The 24,288-nt window shown below is 49.7% G+C and overlaps 1 protein-coding gene across 1 annotated transcript in view; it reads left to right on the forward strand.

Annotated features, from left to right (window-relative positions):
• Positions 1 to 21,750, forward strand: part of LOC308254942 (uncharacterized protein) — a gene marked incomplete at its 3' end in the record, with an annotated part of 48,961 nt that extends 27,211 nt beyond the window's left edge. The window contains exons 3-5 of the mRNA XM_080681553.1: positions 7,678 to 7,874; positions 18,983 to 19,129; positions 21,517 to 21,750. Coding sequence (XP_080537679.1) covers positions 7,713 to 7,874; positions 18,983 to 19,129; positions 21,517 to 21,750 — 543 coding nt within the window. The 5' untranslated portion in view covers positions 7,678 to 7,712. The remainder of the gene's footprint in view (positions 1 to 7,677; positions 7,875 to 18,982; positions 19,130 to 21,516) is intronic.
• Positions 21,751 to 24,288: the final 2,538 nt, after the last annotated feature.

Consider the following 24,288-nt stretch of genomic DNA (forward strand, 5'->3'; position numbering starts at 1 on the left):
TTTTCCTCTCTGCGACCTGGGACACACTCTGAATGTAGCAGCACAGTCTTTCTGAGTCAGAGGCGTGGGCCAATCTATCAGCCAGTATTTTAATAACGTAGATAAGGAAACCATAAAAAAAAAATAGGTGCACGCCCTTGCCGTAGGGGAGAGTATTAATTTCCGTATTAATTTCCTTCCATGTTATTATATTAAAAATAATGTAATGGGTAAAAGTAATCATTGTATTAGATGAAATTCATTCACCACCCCAAATTTGACCCTGTGGTTCAAAGGTAAAAGTCCAGCGTAAAGAGTCAACCTCGTAAGGAAGTCAAGGAGAGGGCATCCACCTTTACATAGATCACTCAGAGATGTTGGAAAAAGTGAAACTCCCTTCTCAGCATTCTCTTGTTCTGGAGCCCCCTAGTCCCTCTACTGTCAGAGAAAAAGAAAAATCACCAGTTAAGGGTAACTTCCTCTGTTCTTGTTGGAAACATTTCACTTTGAGATGAACTCAGCCTCATTCCGGGAAAGACCCAGTCAACGCAAAGGCTGTTTCTTCCCTCTCTCCAGGGGTCACTGGTCCCCTCCTCCTTCCCAACATGGTATCTGGGTGTGGAGGAAGTTGAAATACCCTTGTGGCAGGGGTCCTTAGCTACAGACTGGTCTTATGCTGAAAGGTCCTAGGCTGTTGTTTACTTAGGTGTGGCTAATCTTGCTGTCCTTCTTGAACATCCTGCTGGCATCTCCTGCCAAAACCTAAAGTTCCTGTGACCCCTCAAATCATCAGGTCCCCGTGCTTTGGGGCCCTTGGCTTCGTTGCCTTGGCCACAGGTCTATGCCGGACACTGCTGCCTTCAGCACCTTGGGGGCCTCTAACCAGAGCAGACAGGGGACTCTGGGCCACGAGAGACCCTCTGCTCTGGCTGATCCGCCACCTCCAAACCTTGGGACACACAGTGGAAGCAGAGAATGAGCCAAGATGCGCTGACTCTCCCCCAGCCTTCTGGGCTTCCTGGGAGGACGTCTCACGCCTCATCCACCTCCTGCCCCAGTTTTGCTTAAGCCTGCTGGGGCGGCGGGAGGGGAGCCTGAGGAGAGAGGCAGTCACTTCTCAGTGACCAAGCTGAGATGCTCAACGCTGGCTCTACCCTGGCAGAGGTGCCCTCCCATCTCCCATGGCAACGCTTTCTACTTCCTCTTCCGGTCTGGTAGAAATCTCTCCAAGTCATTTCCTCTGCCTGCTCGGCACCAGGGTTTTGATCCTGCTTGATCTAGCCTGGCTCTCTATATGTTCAAGGAAACCTCTAGAAATTTAGAAAACCCCCTCTCTCTTCACAAAGCCTGATTTGCACCTCGCTGTGGCTTCAACATGCCACCTTGAGACTGGGACCTGCATCCGAGTCACTGCTAATGGGGACCGCCCGGAGTGGTGGGGGCCCTGTGCCACCTGGCAGGCTTGTAATCCACACTGCATAGGGAAGGTCTCCAGTTTTTAATTTAATTGTTCAATTTAACATTTTCATTCACTTTTAATAATGGGTGAGTTGAAGTTAGCACACCAGGAGTTTCCAGTTTGCAACCTTTGCTAAATCCTATCCCAGTGCCCCAGCGCCCCAGCGCCCCGGCACCCAGCACCCCAGCGACCTCTACCCTTGGCTGTGAAGTTTGTCCCCAGCCTTTGTAGGGTTACTGACCCAGAATGTGTTTCCTGTCAAACAGACAACCCTAATGTTTGTAAGGTTAGGAAGAGTGACATGATGGACTGTGTGTAGACATCAGCAAGAATGAGGTAGGTAGCAAGCGAAGACCTTCACCTGTGTCCCATGGCTTCGTCTCCACAACAGCCTGCAATTTACATTTAGACCATTATCCACACTCTCAGATGAAGTTACCTGGTACAGGGACGGCAAGTCCCGAGCCTGAAGCCACAAAATAGAAAACAGCAGCGCTGAGTCAGCTCAGGCATCTCTGACCGCAGCACTTCAGCTCTTTCTATCAAAAGTAGACAGCTTCCCCCTGTACAACCCTGAGACTCTATGCGAGCAAACCAGAAACCCACGGGACAATCTGTGCTTCCAAGTCAGTTACTGGTGACAACCTCGAGATAATGCACTTTGCGTTGCAGGCAAAATTCACCCACCACCCAAATATTATGCTTCCTAAAAGCACCCTGGGCACCGTTAGAACACCAAACAGAAAGCGATAAGCAAAGTAAAGAGGGATGGCGTGTGCTCGGAAGAGGCAGGCTGGTAGAAAAGTCAACAGAATCTGCTGAGAATGAATGGGGAGGCAGAGACTCGGCTGAGGAAATGCTAAGAGGTGTTCCCTTTCATTTCTTTTTTTTTTTTTTTTTCAAATCTGATTTACAGAGAAATGTCCTTTTTAGAGTGGCTTTTTAAAAAGTGGGTTCCACTTGCTGAAATTCACAGGACAATATTAAATCAGCAGATGGTATCACCTCCTAGACACGTCTTGCGAGTCCCATGTACTTCCTCCTCTCCTTGCATCATAATTCTCGTCCTCCTTTCCAAAAGTTTCTGACATGCCTCTCGGCACACGCCGTTCTCAGACTCCCCGCACCCATATCGCATCGAGCGGTTTTGTTCCGATGCAGGAATGAAGTCTGGTCGGACAGGATGCTGCACAGGAGAGAACCCATGCTTCCGTGTTCCCATAGGCTCTGTCGTCCACTAGATTTATTGCCAGCCCTTAGGTCATCTCTGATTCCCAGCTTGTGTCTAGCTCCATCTCATGTTCTTCCAAATGTTTCTATCATGACTTCTAAACTGAAAACAATAAATCAAAAGGGAGTCTTTTCTGAACAACATGAACGGATGAACAAAAACAGAACCAGAGACATAGAAGCATAGAACAGGACTGTCCAACCTATGAGGGAAGGCAGGGGAGGGGGTGGTGGGAAGAGATCAACCAGAGGACTTGTATGCATGCATATGAGCATAACCAATGGACACAGACAGTAGTGGGGTGAGGGCATGTGTTGGGGGGTGGGAGTGGCCGGGGAGAGGTCAATGGGGGGAAAAAGGAGACTCATGTAATACTTTAAACAATAAAGAATTTAAATTAAAAATAATAAATAAATAAAAGTGAGCCTTTTCAATAGGCTTATTGCCAAGGGACTTATTTGTTTCTACATGGAAGCAGGAGGCGTCCCCAGTTAACAAGTTCAAAATGGACTCTCATTCCCCACCTTCCCACACCCCAGCTGTTCCTCTCCCAAAGCCCCCATCACTGAGTAGCGCCATCATCCACCCTCTTGTTCAGGTCAGAACATGAGCAGGTCTCTTGAGTCTTCCCTTCCCTTATCCCCTCTAGCCAACACAGCAGCAAGTCTTGTCCAGCCTACCTCCAGAACCCCTCGATCCCACCCTCTTCTCCCCATCTCCAGTGATGCTATCCCAGGGCAGGCCACCATCACTCCTCACCTGGATGAATGCAACCACCACTACCACCCCCACCCCCGGCCTCCCTGCTCCCCCATCCTCACTCTCTAGTCTGTTTTTCATAGATTAACCAGCCTAATTCTCAGAAAATGCAAATCCAATCATGGCATTTCCCCGGGGCTTCCCATTGCTTTGAGAATAAAAATCTGAAATACTGAACATTTCTTATGAGGCTGTGCCTGACCTGACTCTGGCCTCTCTCCAGCCTCCTCCCATGGCTCTCTCTCTCTCCTCTCCCCTTCTCACCACTCTGGCTTGTTTTCTCCTTCATTATTACAAGCCCTCGACTGTCTCAAAGCCTTTACACTTGCCTTTCCTCTGCCTGGAATACTCATCTTCCAGATTCTATTTGAATGGTTTCTTCTTCTCCTTCAGGTCTTAGCTCCTAATTCTTTTGCCCAAGAACCTTTCTGACTACTCCATCCTTATAGATACTCACTCTGTCTCCCTTGTTTATTTCCCAAGAACCTTTTCTGACTACTCCATCCTTGATAGATACTCACTCTGTCTCCCTTGTTTATTTCCCTTCATTAACTGTTTGAGTGTTACAATTGCTTCACATATATTTACCAACTACGTTGTTCCCACTCTAGCACCCAACATAGAGCCTGAGGCATAACAGAAGAGAAAATGAGTGCTGAATGAGTAGAGCCCACAAACACCATCCTACCGCTCCAATAAAGCACACAGTGGAGTCAAAGCGAGGGAAATGCCACTGCCCGATTGTGAAAGCAAACAGCTAGTTAAACTTACAAAAACATGCTTTCCGTTAAAATCACAGAAGATATTTTCTAACTCATTATGCTGAGCTGGGGAGCGACATGCAAAGATAATAAACACATTTAATTTGAAACAGGTGGCAATCTGGTCAGTTCCCCACTGGCTGCTTGACTTGGGGCCCTTTGAAACGCATTCTTGTCTCTGACATTTTCTGAGTATGATTTTTATGGGCCAGAATGGGCTCTGGTGGTGGTCACCCCGGCTCCCCAGCAGTCACTTGAAGCCCCTATTCATCTTGACAAGACAAAGCTTACCTGAGCAAATGAGTCCTTGGGCCCACCCTCATTTGCATATCTGCCTGAGTCTGGCACATGGTTATTCTTAGCTACAACTTTATACTCAAGCAACCCAAACCTAATTCAATCAGTTGATCGATCAGCTTAGATCAGTCAGGTGACCCGATCAGGTGACCCGATCACCTGATCTAATCAAACCTGGTCATCCCTGTGGGACTAGCTTCAGCTCTTAGGGTTATTCTCAGCCCTTTGGGGCTAGCTTGGCTGTCGGGGGCTATGCTGAGCTCTCCCGGGCTGGGCTCAGCTATCTTCAGAGCCTATCTCTCTACTCCTGTAATTAACCAAATAAAGGAAAACTTTCCTAACAGCACAAGTCTCTGCAGACCTAGGCTCCGCCCTTTGACTGTGTTTGGCTGTTTGGGACTAGGTTTTGGCTCTTTGAGGCTCGGCTCTGCTTTCAGGGCTGGGATCATCTGTTCAGCTCTGGGTTCGGGTCTTTGGGGCAAGGCCTCGGCCTTCAGGACAGGGCTAATCCAGTCAGCTGAACCAACCAACTTGATCTAATAAGATGATCTGATCAAGCCTCCTTCTCTCCATTTTCTCTCATCTCTAGCTTCTCTCCTCATTCTCTCAATTTTCTCAGATCTCTCAGTTCTCTCCTCATTCTCCCACTTAAAGATCCTTGAACGGGGCACTCAGGCTTGTCAGTTTGAGTGTTACAACTTGTGACAAAAGTTGGCGGTATCAGTGATCACACACAGAGCAGATGTTCTAAGCTGAAGAGTTTTGTTTTTCTTTTCTTTTTTTTTTTAAATATATTTTATTGATTTTTTACAGAGAGGAAGGAAGAGGGAGAGAGAGTTAGAAACATCAATGAGAGAGAAACATCGATCAGCTGCATCCTACACACTTCCCACTGGGGATATGCCTGCAACGATGGTACATGCCCTTGACTGGAATCGAACCTGGGACCCTTGAGTCTGCAGGCTGATGCTCTATCCACTGAGCCAAACCGGTTAGGGCGAGTTTTGTTTTTCTAAAAAACTGCCCAGCACACAGAGTGCTTAAGATGTATCTTTTGAGAAGAGCAAGTAGGGACACTGTTATTTCTAAATAATTGTTCTTTTCGAATTCTCACCTTTAGGATGCTGGTTTTCAGATTAAGTTTCTTTGGCTTTCAGGGGGGAAAACCCACACGAGATGTTATAACGTGGTATTTCTGCAGATGGGCTGACTGAATGATGCCAAAACTAAATCATATCATACTCTCTGAGCCCTTACTATAGCAGAATATTCTTAATGAACCCCAGATGCAGCCTTCATGGGTACAGAAACACCCCCTTGGCTGTCTGCTCCTGAGTCTGCTCATTGCTGTAGATCTGGGGCTGATTAAACATGTTCCCTAACTCCGACTCTCTCTTCCACGTGGTTAATATTTGGAATCTACTGTCTTTTGTTCCCCTCTACCTTTACCTAATATGTTGTCATCCATCCATTCATCCATCCACCCATCCATCCAATATGAATTGAACCAGACACAGTCCTACATACTAGGGATACACTGGTGAACAAGATCGAGTCTATGACCTCATGGAACGTAAAATCTAATAGTGGATATAGGCATGAAGATGGACTGTTTATTGCACAATTGTTCATTACTAGATGGAGATGCTGTATGTTAAAGGTGATGGAGACTGGTGGGAGGGCAAGTCTACATCTAAGAGTGAGAGTTGAGGGGTATCGTGGACAGCACCATAAAGTATCACATAGGAGTTCGCCAGGAGGAGAGGGGTGCAGAGGAAAGGGGTACATTCCATGTGGAAGGACAAGCACAAGCCCAGTCATGGAAGCCTGAGAGCCTGTAGCATGTCCCGAGCACTGGGGTGGTTCTGCTGGTGAAACGGCACTAGGGGAGGCGTGGAAGAGAGAACAGAGGAGTGAGCGGGGTCGGATCAGGAAGGACCTTCTGGGTCTCACCAAGTGGGGTGACTTGGATTTTTGAGAGCAGAGAATTGTTTAATACTTCCCCAAAATGTAAACACATAATGGATACGATGGGAAATGGGAAAAAAGGAGCAGAAAACATAATTTGACCTGCAGTACATTAATCTTATGCCAGAAAGACGACATACTAGTTCTTAGATATTTCCTGACATGCAGTGTTTCATCCCTATAAGAACTGTCTTCTTTCTAATATATATGTGTATGTCTGTTTTTGTGTGTGTGTGCATCTGTGTGTGTCTGTGTGTGCATGCACACATGTGTTTAATTCTTTGGTGTTATCACTGGAAGCATTATATGTAGAACACTTGTCTTGTTGCTTGGGAGACATTCCCACCCTTTGTCATTATGACTATCTATATATACACTGAGTGGCCAGATTATTATGATCTCTGAACGCATAATAATCTGGCCACTCAGTGTATATCCTATATAATAAAAGGCTAATATGCAAATTGTTCCCTCAATCAGGAGTTTGAACAGCAGGCAGGCCAGCCAACCGCCCAAGTCCCCTCCCCCTGGCCAGGCTGGCCGGACCCCATCCATGCATGAATTCATGCACTGGGCCTCTAATACACACACACACACACACACACCCCGAGTGGCCAGATTATTATGCATTCAGAGATCATCATAATCTGGCCACTCAGTGTATAAAAGCCTAAGCGACTGTCTGACCACCTGACCATCCACTGTCCAACTGTCGGGTAGCTATAATGCACAATGACCCCCAGGGGGCAGATGCTCAATGCACAGGCATGGAAACATGGAATAGACTGATGAATCTCAGAGGGAAGTGGGGAGGGGAGGGGGTGGGAAGAGATTAACCAAAGATCTTATTTGCATACCAGAGGCTCAGTGCATGTATTCATGCACTGGTGGGGTCCCCTGGCCTGGCCTGCGGGGATCAGGCCAAAACCAGCTCTCCGACATCCCCCGAGGGGTCCCGGATTGCAAGAGGGTGCAGCCAGGCTGAGGGACCCCACTGGTGCACGAATCTATGCACCAGCCTCTAGTATGCAAATAAGCAAAAATAAGCTGAAAGCATCCATTTCGTTTCCTTCCAGATTAAATACATGTTTGTTAAGTTGGGGGTCCCACTTCAACTCCTTCCTCTTCTGACTACTTGCAGGGCCACTCCCATGGGGGCTGTGGCATCACTCAACACATCACAGCTGATGGTGTGGTTTTTTATTTTATCGTTTTATGTCTAGAGTTCCCCACGAGAGGAAGAAGGAGAACAAGAAGCATGAGGAGCTGCCTGAAGGCCCGGCCCCGCCTCGTGGTCAGCTGCTGCAGAAGGGCGAGGGTGTCCACATCCCTGAGGACAAAACAGAGGACACAGGAGGTGACCAGTCTACTGAGGAAGGCCCGCCTCTCAGCAAAACAGAAGCACGAAAAGATGCCAAAGGTAGGGCCAGCCCAGGGCTAGGGACCCAGTCGTGGTGCACCTGCCAGCATCCTTCGGTTTGATGAAACGGGGTCCTGGAGTAGGAGCCTCCTGGGCTGGGGGCAGAGCGGATGTGAGAGGAAACTAAGTTGTAAACAGCAGCTCTGCAGAGCTACTGCTATTTATGACACCTCCTGCCTCCAAAGCTCTCATTTCCAGATGTAAGGAGTATCTGGTATTGGGCCAAAGAGAACTGCTCCCAATGAAGCCAAAGGCTGTGCATGTCAGTGAGCTGAATAGCCACATACTGGGTCCTGGGTGCCTGAGGGTCAGCCTCATCTTTCCCATGAATCTGGCTCTTGGAAGGAACAGCGGAGAGCTCCATCTCCAAGGGGATGGCTTGCTTCTGGCCAAGGGCCCACAAAGCCTTACCCCGCTCGTTGCCTTTATTTGTGTAGAGTCGGGCCCTTCCACGTTGGGCTCAGTCTCTAAGCCCAGCAAAGCACACACCTGAGCCCCGGGCACATCCCTTTAAGGCAGGGACCAGCCACCAGCCAATGAGGCATCTCAAGTAGGAGGAACAAATCGCACCCTTGCCCGCGGCTCCCCAAGCTCTCATTTACCAACCTTGAGTTAGACGTAGGGAGTAGCCTGTACTGTTCATGCCCAGAGAGCTGGGGAAGGGGCAGAGGCAACACATCCTTGCATTTCCATCCGTGCCGCTAGCTAAAGAAATCAAACCTTTTGCAAATACATCAACGTATCTGCTAAGTGTGCCGTGCTGATTGAGGAGGGAAAAGCCAGAAGGTGTTTCTTAGGTGAAAAGTTATCTTTAAGCCTCATTGATTCACCGGCAGATGCAATTCTGGTCATTAGCATAGACCTATCACTCCAAGTGTTAAACGCAGTGACAAATTGCAGTTGCCAAAGGGGATACATCAATTCTCCTAATTACCTCTGGAGCCCCATTCACAGAATCAGAAAGGGTGTCTAGTTACATCGATGCCACTCACTTTTTTGAAAATCAGTTTCAATTCTCTCATAGTCTTCTTGGTTTTAGTCACATTCAGACCAACGAAAGCTGTGACGATGTAAACCAGGTAAGACTGAGGTTGGAAAATGGGCCTTTTGCAAAGCCCGGTCTTACTCCCCGGGACGGAAACCGGTAATTAAGGAGAATTGCAGGGTAAGAAAAGATGCGGCAAAAGTAGGAGAGAGAGAGACCCTTTATCTTAGTGAAGCCGGTGCACAGTCTTCGTTGCACAGAGTTCAGAATGAGCATAAACTTGGGAGAAACTGCCTCCCCGCTCAGACACTTTCTGCAGCTCTGCCCATGGCCGACAGCTTTCGCAGACACCCCCACCCAGCTACCTGGATTCCCCCTCACTCTCCCAGCCTTCCCAATGTATAGTCCTCTCCACTTCTGCTTAGAGGTCAAAGCCTCCTTGGCTTAGTTACCTTCGTTTCCTGAAGCAACCATTTATACAAAGTCAGCGAAGCGACAAGAACTGCAGAGAGTGCCGAGGACACAGAAATGGAATCATCGTTTATTCAGCGACTTTGTTGAGCACCCACTCTGTGTCAGGCACTGTTCCAGGTGCTGAAAATACCTCGGTGGATGACATCGATGAAGAAGATCAAAGAGACTCACGCAGGGAATGCATTCAGGGGCTCATTCCATTCCCCAACTGGTCTCCAGCCTCAGAGAGCCATCGGTGAACTGGAACACCGCCCCCTCCCACTTATGGTCCAGTCTGGGCCAAATAAATACCTCGGAATGTCCGTGCTGGCTTCCCGAGAGGGCAGGGCTGTGGCCATTCGGGGAACATTTGTCCTGGGAGCCTGCAGCTCCAAATCCACAGTCTGCACCCATGTGAACTCATCTGTTTCTTATTTTCCTCCCACTTGAAAGTGATTAGCACTTTCTTCCAGTTGGGGGGTTCCTACCCACTTCTGACCCCGAAAGGCTCAGGAAATTACAAAGCAAGTTTTCCAACATATGCTTTGACCAGCGTCAGATGGTCCTGCCCAGCTGCCAAGTTGCTCTCGCTACATCTTGTAGGCCTGGCACGTTACGACATCAAAGGTGGCCTGGGTGGGTGGGCCTGCTTGCTTGTGGAATGCCCAGCTGCACTAGGCAGTTGGCCCTCCGTGCCCAAGGAGACCCCTGAACCCACGGAGCTTGTGCCAGGCAAGAGATCCTGGCAGGAAAGATCCATGCACATCAGATGTAAAGATGGGCAGTGGAGTGGGGTGTGTGTGTGTGTGTGTGTGTGTGTGTGTGTGTGTGTGTGTGTGAGAGAGAGAGAGAAACAGAGACAGAGAGACAGAGAGACAGAGAGACAGAGAGAGAGAGAGAGAGACAGAGAGAGAGAGACAGAGATGTTCAGAAATACTTAAAAAATAATGGGCTTCCACAGCAATTTTTGGAATCTCTGTGCAGGGAATAGGGAGGGTGACTGTATTTGAAGAACCCGCAGCCACTCCCCAATCAGAAAGCCACGTGTTGCACGAAATGTGAACCACAGCCCTTGCCTATAACCCGCTTCTGCTCCGGGGTAGCTGGGGAGACTTGGGAAATTGCAGATCAAAGGGAGGTTTTGCTCCAATTTGCTGGAGGCAGGAAAACACATCATTGAGACCAATATTGAGTAACTGAGCATCCTGCCTACGCATGCTCACTACGACTACATGGGTGAGCCCAGCCCAACTTCGTGTTTGTTTTTTTTTCTTCTGAAAAGAACAAATGACTGAAAAAGGACGGAGAGGCCCTGGAGCAAAGGCTCAGGAAGAATGCTGTGTGGCTCTGGGCATCTCGTCCCAGATCGTAGTGCCTTGGTTTGGTTTGTTTGTTTTCCTTTTGCAACATGGAGCTCAGCCGGCTCAGAGCATCAGAGAATCACAATGTTAGGAGAGATCTTAAAGGCTGTAGTCTGACCACGAAGAGCCTGACACATAGTAGGTGCTAAATAATTCTTGAATTCACCAGTGGTGAAGTCATTGAGAGAAGGAAGCAACCTGGGGATGTATGCTGGCAGCCCTGGGCAACATTCCTGCAAACGGTAGTTCAATCCACGCGTAAATATCACCCGCGATGGGACCATCTACTGGTGGTCCAAACCTCCCCGCCCCCTACTGTGATCCCCGGACAAGTCCTTCAGCTTCCCTGTACCAGGACTCCCTCACGAGTGTGTTGTTGTGCTATTGCCATGTGTCCGGTTATCACAAACTTAGCAGCTTAAAACACCTGCTTTTAGCTCACTTTCTGTAGCTTAGGGGTCTGGGCACAACTTAGCTGGTTCCTCTGCTCAGGGTCTTATCCGAGGCTCCGGGTCATTGACAGGATCCATTTACTTGCAGCATTAGAACTGACAGTGGCTTTCTCTGCCTGGGTGGCCTAGTGGGTTGGAGCATCAGCCCGTACACTGAAAGGTTGTGGGTTTGTTTCCCGGTCAGGGCACATACCTAGGTTGTGTGTTCAATCCCCAGTAAGGTACATGGAGGCGGGGAAGGGGAGGGACCACCGATTGATGTTTCTCTCTCACATTGATGTTTCTGTCTCTCTTTCTCTCTCCTTCTCTCTCCCTTCCTCTCTCTAAAATTAACAAAAACATATTCTCAGATGAGGATTAAAAAAAAAAAAAAAAAAAAGGCAAGGCCAGCAAGACTTGAATATAACTTCTCAACCTTCTTCTTTTAAAGGGCTCACCTAATGAGGTCAGGCCCACCCAGGTTAAGGTCCCTTTTTATTAATCTAAAGTCATTTGGTTAGAGACCTTAACTACACCTGCAGAATTCCTTCATCTTTGCCATAATGTAACATAATCAGGAGTGACATCCCATCATATTCATAGGTCCTACCCACACTCAAGCGGAGAAGATAATACGGGCAACACATCATTGGGGAGGAGTCTCGGGGCACCTTAGAATGCTGCCTACCACATCCTGTCCTGGAAATGCTGAAGGCACCCGTCTCACATGGCTGCTTTGAAGACTAATGAGGTAGTGACTATAACAGTGTGTGACCAGCCGGCAGCAGCTGCTGTAATTATTTTAGCATTTTTGAGCATCTGCTACATGGCAGGCCCCATAGCAGGAGCTGGGGATTCGGAACGTAATAATGCCGACATCGCTCTGAAAGAAATCGTGGCATTTCCCTAACACTAAAATTCCCTCTCCCCCACCCCATGCGAAAGTTGGCAAACAGCCAGAAAGCTTTACTCCAACTAAATGACTTTTGGATGCAAAGACTCAGGGTTTTCTCGGCCTGTGAAAACCACTGTCAGAAAGAAAAAGTGCTGACTTCAATCGAATACTGTAATCCACAGGATTATCATTTCCGCCCTTAAGAGCCACTGGCCCTGACCGCTGATCGCACAGAGGGACTCGAACGTGCGCCCCGCGGTTTTAGCCGTGGCTGCACGCCCGGTGGGCTTGGGCAGCTCCCATCTGCCCGAACTCGGAGACCTTTGGCCTGGGGGTGTCCTCGCACTGGAACTGTTTTTAAGCCCCTGGCCCAGGAGTCTCCAGCACTCCACCAGGGATGAGAGCTGCTGCTGGGGCTGAAGCATGAATGGTCTGGAAGCTAAACCCCCCTTAAAGAGGAACTGCTGAGAATATTACATGCCAAAGAGACATGAGCGGCAGTAGAGCATTTTTTTCATTGGCTTCCAGCAAAGACATTGAAATTCACCACACATCACACCTTTTCAAGCCACTCTGGGTTAGCGGGTTGGAGCATCATCCCGTACACTGAAAGGTTGTGGGTTTGTTTCCCGGTCAGGGCACATACCTCGGTTGTGCCTAGCGGGTTGGAGCAAAAATATATATTTTTTAAAATTATATTAAAAATATATTTTTTTATTGATTTCAGAGAGGGAGGGGGAGAGAGAGATAGAAACATCAATGATGAGAGAGAATCATTGATCGGCTGCCTCTTGCACACCCCACACTGGGGATCGAGCCTGCAACTCGGGCCTGTGCCCTTGACCGGAATCGAACCCAGGACCCCTCACAGGCCGACGCTCTATCCACTGAGCCAAACGGCGAGGGCCCCTCTGGCAGACAGCTCACCTCCTGGCTGGGAGAGCGTTGAGAAAAGATTAAAATGCCCACATTGCCCAGAAAGCTGCTGGTGCCGGCTTGCTTTCGGCTTGCTCATCCAATGCTTACCCTACCACCTACATGCATGAAGCACCCGCTGTGTGCCAAGCTTCACGCCGGGTGCGGGCCTCCAAAGATCTGTAGGACCCAAACTCTGCCTCCCAGGCCTCGGCATCCAAGGCCGAAGACGCGCCCTAAGGATGGAGAGCGTGGAGCTCGTTTTTCGGTTATGAACACTCGTTTTTGAAACTTCCTCAGTCTTTCTGACCCTGTGTATTTCCCTTCAGGGTTTAATCACTTCCAGAGAGCAGCCTCTTTTCAACATCCCTTCCTGCCTCCCCGCCAGCATCCCTTCCAAAGGAAAATGACTACCAAAGATAAGAACTGAAAAATCGCCCAAGTGCTATCATTGTGTCACAAGGAAAAAGAGCAACAGGAAGCGGCAGCCTCGTCCTCCCCGCCCCCCTCTAACCTCCAGATCCTCTTCGGGTACCAAGGGGCACACACGCTCCCCACCCAGGACTGCATCCTGAGCTGGGTGGACGCCGGCCCCTCCTCCTGCCGGCTGGTCCCCGGGGAGTGATGGCCAGTGCAGCATTAAGCAGACGCGATGGACGGGGAGGCTTGGGCAAAGCCCGCGGACACTGCATTCCCCTTGTAAGGTAACGCTGAGCCGGCGGCAGCTGTTGAGACAGAGCCATGTGTGGTCTGTGTTGTAACATGAAGACTGGGTCTGGTTCCCCTCCGGGCTAAAGGGGGGCTTTGCCTCCAGAACCTCACAGGCTCCTCCAAAGCCCCGAGACACAACCCGAGACAGTTCAGCTGGAAGGAGACCAAAGTTCCTGTTCAGACAGAATCTTCTCCAACACCCTCCCCCCCGCCGCCCCCTCGCCTCTGTTTTGTACACATTTACTGAGCGTCTACTATGGTCAAGACATCGTGTGAGGCTGTGCTAGCCACCAACCCCCCCGCCCCCCGCCCCCTGCTCCCACCGAGGGAGGTTTTTAAAATGTCAGCCTTCCACGACAATCCCAAAGAGTCAGTGTTTGGGCTGACCCCACAAAGTCATTTTTAAAAACATGTTTTTATTGATTTCAGAGAGGCAAGGAGAGGGGGAAAGAGTGAAACTTTAATGATGAGGGAGAATCATTGATTGGCTGCCTCCTTCATGCCTCCCACTGGGGTGGAGCCCACCACCCTGGCCTGTGCCCTGACTGGGAATCGAACCCGACCTCCTTGTTCTTAGGCTGACGCTCAGCCACTGAGCCACAGCAGCTGGGAGCACGCAGTCATTCTGAGTGTTTTTTACACCTCCTCTGACATCCCGGGAAACGGCGAAGCCAAGCTTACTGCGCTCTTTTTAAATTCCCCGAGTAGAGCCTTCGCTACAGGCCTTGGAGCTTCCCGAGACGTCACCCAGGTTCCCACCCTGGCTCCTAAAACGTGGGGAAGGAAGTGAGCAGCACCCAAGGTCGTGGCTGGAGGAGGAAAACGTCAAAGGAAACCAGAGATGCAGAATTGCCATTATGTAGCTCTTCACTGCATGCATGTGGGAGATGACTGTCTGACGGCAACAGGAAGTTAGGTGGCACTGAGCTGAGGCGGAACTGCATCGCACCCCTGGATGTTGGCCAGCACGAAAATGAATGACTAAGGGACAGCGGAGACTTCACTTACACTAGGAGTTGGGTTCCCTTCTTTCTTTCCTTCCTTCCTTCCTTTATCCCTTCCTTCCTTCCTCCCTTCCCTCCCTCCCTCTCTCTCCCTTCCTTCCTTTCTCCCTTCCTTCCCTCCTTCCTTCCTTCCTTCCTTTCTCCCTTCCTTCCTTCCTTCCTTCCTTCCCTCCTTCCTTCCTTCCTTCCTTCCTTCCTTTCTCCCTTCCTTCCTTCCTTCCTTCCTTTCCTTCCTTCCTTCCTTCCTTTCTCCCTTCCTTCTTTCCTTCCTTCCTTCCTTCCTTCCTTCCTTCCTTCCTTCCTTCCTTCCTTTCTCCCTTCCTTCCTTTCTCCCTCCCTCCCTTCCTTCCTTCCTTCCTTCCTTTCCTTTCTCCCTTCCTTCCTTCCTTCCTTCCTTCCTTCCTTCCTTCCTTCCTTCCTCCCTTCCTCTTTCTGGTTTAATAGAAAGGAGCCTTGTATCCTAAGTTGGTATTAAGTGTGGTCACACATCAAGTCTAGAATGTGAACTGGTTGACTTCAAGGTCCCGTGCAGCCCTAGATTTTGTCATTGCGTTAGGTCAGCCAGCCTGGGCTTGGTTTGTTTAAGGCTTGATCATGGGCCAGATGTCCAGCTTGCATACGGATCTTGACATTGCTGAGAAACTTAAGAATGCGCGTTTCTACTTTGGAAGCCAGCACTTGTCTCCTGGCCACAGGAAGTGTATTGAGGCATCACTAACACAGGGGTCAGCACACTAACACAGGGGTCAGCACACTAACACAGGGGTCAACACACTAACACAGGGGTCAGCACACTAACGCAGGGGTCAGCACACTAACGCAGGGGTCAGCACACTCCACGGGCCAAATGCGTCCTGCGACCTGTTCTTGGATGGCTTGCAAAGTAGGAATGGACTTACCATTTTTAAATGATTGAAAAGGAAACCAAAACTATATGACATTTTACAGTGCCCATAAATAAAGCTTTATTGAAACATAGCCACACCCACTCATTTACATGTTCTTGATGGCTACTTTTGTGCTGCAACAGCCATGTTGCATAGTTGCCATGTTGTATAGTTGCAACAGAGTCCGCATGGCCCACGAAGCTAAACTATTTACTGTCTGGCCCTTGACAGAGTTTGCTGACCTCTGCGCAAAAGTAAAAGAATAATTCTGCACAAATGCGGAAAAATGAGAGGGTCGTAGGATTCATTCTTTAGTTAACCTACTTAAATGGCCATGTGGAGCCCTTGGTTATCTTCTTTATCAGTTAACCCCTCAGAGTCCGACTCAACTCAACTCCTGTGGCCTTGGCAAAGCAGCTTCCCCACCCTTCACCTGTGACGAGGAAGGCCCCGCCTGCCTATCACGTTCTCAGCTTCCAGAGAGAGCAAATCGGAGAATCCTCCGGCCTCCATTTGGGTCCCAACAAGAGCTTCCATGCTTGGCCCTGGGCTGAGGGGCTGCTTCCTCCTGCATGAGGCTCTTGCTTGTTATGTTTTGGGGTCAAACCCAGAGACATGAACCCTGGTCTAGGCGGGGAAGAAGCAAGGACTGGGTGTGGGCTTCTACAATGTGGCCTTTCTCCTCGTCTCCTTGGAGCAGACTGGAAGCTGCCGACCCCCCTGGGACCTGTGTATCCACCATTAATCTCGAGTCCGAGCTCCAAAGCTGCGGGACGAAGCTGGCAACTGTCTCCTCCCGTGGCAAAGAACTTCCAAATACACGACGTAAGTCTTCCAAGGGTCCTTTTCTTCCCTCAGCCAGGCAGACTGAGAGGTGAGACGGTGCCCCACATAGGGGTGAGCTGAGCAAACGAGATGCCGATGGCTTCTCTTTACCATTGAGCCCATCCCACCCCCATCACCTCCTGCCTCCACGTGAGACTGGTGCAGAGAGAGAGATGAAGCCCTGAACACGGGTCATGATGCGTTGTGAATCTCATCAGGGTTCCCCGAAAGAAGAAAAGAAGTCCTCAAAATCAGACAGTTTTCTGAGGTCCCGGATGGCCTCTTCCACACCAGGTGCCTCTGTTCTCCCCCAATGGCTGCTCCATTTCCACTGAGTGAGATGAGATCTCACCCCCTGCCTCACCCTCTGGTTCACAGGCTCATTTGTTTTGTGTGAAAGAGACGTTTTTGGAAAGTTGGGTGGCAACCTAATCCTCTCTCCCTCCTGTGTTACAACCCAGAAATGGCCTTCAATTGCTCCTCACGTGACAAACCTCTGTTAAGCACTTAGCACATGACATGTCATCCATCCAAGATGGTAAAACGCAGGCTCTGTTTTTGAGGACCCTGGGGTGTAGTTGGGACATAATTGGGTAGAGAGACCTCGCAGTAAGTCAGGGACACAGACTCTCGGGGGAGATGGTTTGGAAGCCCAGAGGAGGAGCTAGCTCTGACTGGGGGTCACGCACTTCCTTGGAAGCCAACATCAGAATTCTGAAAGATGAGTAGGGGAGGCAGGAGAGGAATAGAGGGGGGCTGCTCTGGCAGGAAAGGAGGTGCATGCGGATTTTGGCTCCTCTATGGGAAATGTCCTGGTGGTGACGATGGTGATGACGACCTTCCTGAAGAGAGGCACCATGACAAGGCGGGGAAGGAGCAGACAGAAGGGTCCAGGGTGGAGGACTCTCTCATCTTTCACGGGATACGGCTCTGCTCTCCGTCGGCTCCAGCCCGATCCAGAGTGATGGGGCTGGTCTGGCCCGTTAAGGTCCACTGGCACCCGTCTGTCTGTCCTCAAGGTGGAACTGGGGCTGCCTTCCTTGGAACAGAGTCACCCCCTGAAGCACCATGTGAATTTAAACTGGATGCAAGAGAAGGTGACAGAGACCGCGGGGAGTCCTCTCACCTTACAGGGTCTCACTGTTTCCGTTTGGGATGTGGGATGTTGACCTGTAATGTCTCTAGGGGCCTCCGATGTCGGTCAGCTCCTCTGTCCCCGCTGCCTCCAGAGCTGCCATCGCAATGCCCGCCTGTCATCCTTACGGGCGGTGCTGGAAGAAATAAACCAACACACATTTGTTTCCTGCTGTGTGGGAGGCAGGAAATGGTCCAGCCCCCTAATTGGGATGAGGTTCCTGCGGTGTGTCCAGCCGCCCACTCCTCAGCACACCCCCACTCCCCAGGTGTCTCAGCGAGAAAGGCGGGTACACTCGGCCATCAGAGGCCAGACTCCATCTACCACCACCACCTTGCCAACCATTTCCCTGCCTGGAAGGTCTGCTCAGTGGTTAGACCATTGGCCCGAGGACCGAAGGGTCGAGGGTCCGATTCCTAGTCAAGGGCACATATCTTGTTTGTTCATTCGTCCCTGGTGTCAGTCAGGGCATGTGCAGGAGGAACCAGTCCATGTGTCTCTCACATAGATGTTTCTCTCCCTATGTCTCACCCTCCTCTGTCCCACTCGCTCTCTAATGATCAATGGAAAAAATATCCTTGCGGAGGATTGAAAAAAAAAAAAAAAGAATCAATATGTAGAGAGAGGCAGCATTTGCTGCACCTCCTCTGCACCCACGGGGAAGCCGAGCATGTCCGGGGTGGGCCCTGTGGCTAAGAATTAGGCTGGACCTCACTCTCCCTCTGGCCACACACGGCAGAGCAAGAAGAGGCACCAGCTCTTCTGGAGAAACCGATGGACCGTTTGCAGGACTCGGTTGTTAGTCCAGAGAGGCGAGGCCAGAGGAGAGAAGGCAGGTGAGGGTGAGGTGGCTGGGCACTGGGAAAACCAGTTGGGAGCAAGCATCAGAGCAGCCGTGGGCACCCAGCAAGAGGTGCCTTCGGTAGAGAGCAGGGACGGCGCTGTGCAAGGAAGCTCTCTGGCTTGGGCGCTCCACGGGGCACCCTGTGTCAGTGTCTCTACAAGTGGAATGCAAACGGGGCTCCTTTGCGCCTCAATTTCTAATAGAAGTGAGATTAGAATCACAAGAGAGGGCCCTGCCTCACAATCACATATGCCAGAGCCTGCCTCCGGCCTTCAGCAAGGATGGCCTCGGCCAATGGCATTCTTGGCATGCCAGTGTCCCACGAACCATGCCATGTCAAGGCCGGAAAGGACCTCAGCCACTGAACCACCATAGAGGTGGGTGGTGAGTCGAGGTCCTACAGTGAGTGGCGCAGTCAGAATGGAACTCGGTGCCCTGACCCCCAATCTGCTGTGCAGACCCAGCACTCATGGAGCGGATGGCCCTTTTCTCTCCCTCCCAAGCCGTAGACCATTGAGAAAGGCAAATGGCGGTCCGCCTAAAGCAGGAGAGGCGTGGAGTCGAGGTGCCTGTTTTAAGCCGCACACCCTGACTGTGTGGCTGGTAGGAAGCGCACTCTGGGCTCCTCACCGCAGGTGCCTGTGGCCCGTCCCCCCCAGCAGGGCCCTTTCCGGCACCTCCTGGACATGAAGACGGAGAAGAGACTGGCTGGCTGGAAGGAGCGTCGCAGTCGCTATGGGGACATCAACATGCACAAATGCTATCAGCTCGGGCAGGTCTTCACCCCTTTCCGGGCCCTCGCCACCATGGTAAGCTCGCTTTTCTTCTGGGAAGGGTTTTGAAGTCCTTTAGGGAGACCGGTGACAAACGCCGACTCTTTCCCCTTTTGGGGGAGGGATGAGTCCGTTCCAGCGACGCAAATGCTGCACAACCAACCTCCCCCAAACTCAGCGGCTTACCCTCGCAAGCATCTGTGCTTCTCACTCGCTAGTCTGCAGAGAAATAGCCTCATTCCGCTTCTGTTGACTCTGAGCTCCCAGGGGAGGAGGGAGCAGGGAATTGAGAACAATAACCTCATTGGCCACAAGAGGCTAACTCTAGCCTACCTGAAGGTCGGTGGCCCGAGGTGGAGGAAGATCTGAAGGCAGCTGTGATGTTCAGAAATACCCATTTCAAGGGGAGAAAAAAGTTTGGGGAAAGGAGGGGATTCTGTGATGATGAAAGATGGTTCCGTTCCATCCCTTTATCTCACCTGCTACCTTCTGGGCCCAAATCAGTTCAAGTGGGACCATTCCCAAATGCATTTCCTTGGAAGTATTGTTCTAGCTGTGCATATGTTCTAACTGTGCATATGTTCTAGCTGTACATATGTTGTAGCTGTACATATGTTCTAGCTGTGCATATGTTCTAACTGTGCATATGTTCTAGCTGTACATATGTTCTAGTTGTGCATATGTTCTAGCTGTACATATGTTCTAGCTGTGCATATGTTCTAGCTGTGCATATGTTCTAGCTGTACATATGTTCTAGCTGTACATATGTGCTAGCAGTACATATGTTCTAGCTGTGCATATGTTCTAGCTGTGCATATGTTCTAGCTGTGCATATGTTCTAGCTGTACATATGTTCTAGTTGTACATATACTCTAGCTGTACATATGTTCTAGCTGTACATATGTTCTAGCTGTGCATATGTTCTAGCTGTACATATGTTCTAGCTGTACATATGTTGTAGCTGTACATATGTTGTAGCTGTATATATGTTCTAGCTGTGCATATGTTCTAGCTGTACATATGTTCTAGTGGTACATGTACTCTAGCTGTGCATATGTTCTAACTGTGCATATGTTCTAGCGGTACATGTACTCTAGCTGTACATATGTTCTAGCTGTGCATATGTTCTAGCGGTACATGTACTCTAGCTGTACATATGTTCTAACTGTGCATATGTTCTAGCGGTACATGTACTCTAGCTGTACATATGTTCTAGCTGTGCATTCTTGGGATTCTAAAATCTGGGTGTGCAAATGAATCACTGGGGAAGCTTGGTCCCAATGTAGGGTCCCAGTTTGGAGGGTCTTGGGTGATGCCTTGGAATTTTCTTTTTTAACATATTCTCTCTCCACCACCTTTATGGAGCATGACTCAGTCAGTGCTTCCCACCCCTGTTCACGCCATCAGCACCCTGAAGTCTGAAGGGGGCCATTGTTCAGGCTGCCTGTAACCCACTCACAGCTCCAGTGCACACAGGAACCCAGGGAGTTAATCTTCACCCCCAAGCCAATGAGATCAGAAAATTTGGGGGCGGGTCCCAGGCATCAGCATGTTTTAAAGCCTCTTGATTCAATGACCAACCCGCCCCGTTTTCCCAAGACTGACTCACACTTTTCCCGGAATTTCCCATCTTTTGACACTAAAAGTCCTGAGTCCAGGAAACCCCTCAGTTTTTGTTTTAAAACTGAAAGTCTCGAGTCCTTGGAATTTGTACAAACCAGATGGTAGGGTCACTCTATCCAGGCATGATTTTAATGCATAGCCAAGTTTAGAAGGACTGCTCTCTGAACATTCTAGAAATTAGCCCCAATTCCTCATGTCACAGCTGCTGCCCATCTATCCATTCACTAGCCAACATTCCTTAGGCATGTACACAGCCTGGAGCTGAGAACTCCGGAGGACCCAGCAATGAAAATCTCCATCGTACCCCCCAGGAGCTTCTAGTCTGCTAGGGATACCGAGTCATGAGCCAAAATCATGCTTCAGACACAAGTATGATGACACATTAATAAGAACAGCTCCATAAATTGATAGACGCAGAAGGAGACAAGGGCTCTCCAAATATGAGCTGCTTTCTGCTAAATCCAACCCCCAAGGTCATGATGAAGAGCAAAGCCTGCACGAAGGGACACCCTCTCGACTCACAGTGCCACCTGGGAAGAGCAGATCGGCCATGTATTGGGAGCAGTGGCTCCCGTGTATTAAGTTCTTACTATGTGCCAGGTATAGTGCCAAAGACTTCCCAGATCCTGAGCCTTGGGACCGCTACCCCATTAACATCATTTTATCAACGAGGAAGCAAAAGATGAGGCGTGTTAAGTAACTTGCCAGCCAGTGGCGGAGCCAGGATGAGCCTGCTGTGCTGGAACAGGTGCTCCCGACCTCCATGCGTTATTTCATTGCCGTTATTCTCTGCCTCACAGGAGATGCGAAGGCTGGTATTTCCCCAACACCTGCCCATGAGTCTGCACATGCGCAAAATGGGCATTTCGTGCACCGACGAAAGGACTCTCCGAGACTTACCTTTGTCTTCCACAGAGCTGGGCTTGGGAACGGATGACAACACCCACGAGAAAGAGAAACCAGCAAGCCATGTTAGAACACCTTTATTCCCCCCAATAGTTAAAGCAACAAAATTTAATAACATGAAAAAATAAAAATTACATAACTCCTTTCCGGCCCTTTGCTGCAAGGCTTTGCATTAAAACACTTAAATCCCGGGGATTTGGGAATGCTAAAACATTCTCAAACCTAACATGGAGATAAGTTGAAGAGTTCCACCAGCATGCCTCTATGTGGGCATCTGGAGGAGGGTAGAACAATTAGGAGCTGTAATACCCAATTAGAATGGAATCTGCAATAAGTACACTTTTCTCAAAAGTCTACAGGTAGGGGGAGGGAATGGTTACAGTTCAATAAGTCAAGGACTCCACTTTTGCCATCTTTCTGGTCTACCATCCCCAGAGTGTTGGATGATAACCTCAGGATGAGTTCCTCATGGTCACAAAATGGTTGCCACTGTGCCAAACACCACATCCTCACATGAGCACATCGAACACTAGAAGGCTGAAGTTTCTCCCCCTATGCCAGAAACTTCAGCCTTATAGTGTTCGATGTGCTACACACACACACACACACACACACACACACACACACACACACACTCGGAGAACCTCTTCCAAGAACCACTCAACAGATTTTCTTGGCAATTCTCCTTGGCCAGGATGGTAAGGCTTGCCCAGGCCATAACTCCAAAGGAATCTGGGAAGGTAAATATTGGGTATTTACAGGGAGGCAAGTTCTACTCTCAGGAAAGTAGGACAATGGCTGATGGGAAAGTCATTCCTATCTGCCACAGTGGGGCACTGGGTGGATGGTCGTGTGGTTTGCTAGAACAGGGCTGTTCTTCTGGGCTGGGCTGGAGATGTATATATCGCCATCTCTATGCAAACCTGAACTCCAAGTTGCAAGACACAGACCTAGCAACGAACTACCGGAACCGGGCTCATGGAGAGCATGCCAACAGTCTGCACTTTTATCACTTGATTAACATCAGGTATTTTCAAATGAGGCTTGTTCTTGCTAAAAGTACACCTGGGTCTTAGACCTCCCATATCCTTAAGAAGCAAAACCAAACAGAACACCCCCCCCCCCCATTTTGTTGTGCTTTGTTCCTGTTTCTTGCTGACTAGAACTAAATGTTGCCATACGCTCCGAAAATGCCCAGCGTTGGCATGCTGTTTTTTTTTTTTTAATTTAGTTTTATCTGGTCAGGGCACAGAGCCTTCAGCTAAGGAACCCTGTAATCTGTCCTTCATGAAGAACCATATAATTGAGCAATTGCCGTAATCGCTGAGGGCTGCTGTGTGGACAGTAAGCTTTGAGGTATTTTCCTTTTTATTTTTCTGGAAATGCCAGGAAAGGGAAGGCTTGCATGGAGTCTTGGGCCCCAGTCTCCTTCCTCCAGGAGTAATGAAGGTGAGGACAGAGGCCTCGGTAAGCCGAGTGGATCCTGCACCCAGCTTGGTAGCATTTCCCAGGCTGATCTGGTGTTTTCTTTTCTTTAAATATTTTTTTATTGATTTCAGAGAGGAAGGGAGAGGGAGAGAGAGATAGAAACATCAAGGATGACAGAATCATTGATAGGTTACCTCCTGCACACCCCACACTGGGGATCGAGCCCGAAACCCGGGCACGTGCCCTGACTGGAATTGAACCGAGACCTCCTGGTTCATAGGTCAATGCTCAACCACCAAACCACGCTGGCTGGGCTGGAACTGGACATCTTGGGATCTATCTTCACATCCCTCTCTCTCCTTCCTTCTCTGTGTGTGTCCCACTTACTGCCCCTACCTTCTAAGCATCTTTCCTGTGAATTATGTCTGTCCTCTCCATCCACCCTCCACGATTAGCCTTAGCCTTCACTATCCCTTCTCTACATTTACAATAGCCTCAGAACCATTCTCCCGGTCAGAAAGATTTTTCTGAAGCACACACATGATTGTCTCTCCACACCTTGAATGGCTCCCCGTTGCCGCTGTAAGAGCCCAAGTCCTCAGCCTGTCACACAGGGCCCTGCCTCACCTGTAGCAGCCTCATCCCCTGCTTCTCCCATGCACCCTCTTCCGACTCCCCAGCCTCACATCCATGCTCTTCCCCTCACACCAACTTCTCTTCGCCATTGGCTGTCCTGGATTCTTACACTCTTACCTCTGCATCCAGTATTCCCTCTGCTGTGGCTGTCCTTCCTCTCCTCACCTCCGGGGGGACTCCTACGTACCCTCAGGAGTCAACTGGAAAGGCACCTTCTCTGTGAAGCCAACCCCCAACTCCCAGGCAGGACCAGTGCCCTCTATCTGGCTCCACTGTGACAATGTTCATCGCAATGAGTCGTGGTTGTCTGTTGTGTTTTGAGGGCTCTGCTCCCCTGAAGAACAGTAATTATATGTATTATTCACCACTGTATTCCCCCATGCCCAGTCCAATGCCTGGCACTTAATGGCTACTCATTAAATGTCTGGCAAAGAAGTGGATGCACGGAAAAAACGACATGGCAGCCAGGCCTTGGAAGATGGAGTGTGGTTTTGCACTAATGTGACAGCTGTTACTAAAGATGCTAACGAGAGAGCACAAGGTGACTCAGAGGTGAGTGGGCCTGTGACCCAGGGCAAGTGGGATGCTTGAAAGCTCCAAGA

Source organism: Plecotus auritus (genome assembly GCF_963455305.1).
Source record: "Plecotus auritus genome assembly, chromosome: 7".
NCBI lineage: Eukaryota > Metazoa > Chordata > Mammalia > Chiroptera > Vespertilionidae > Plecotus > Plecotus auritus.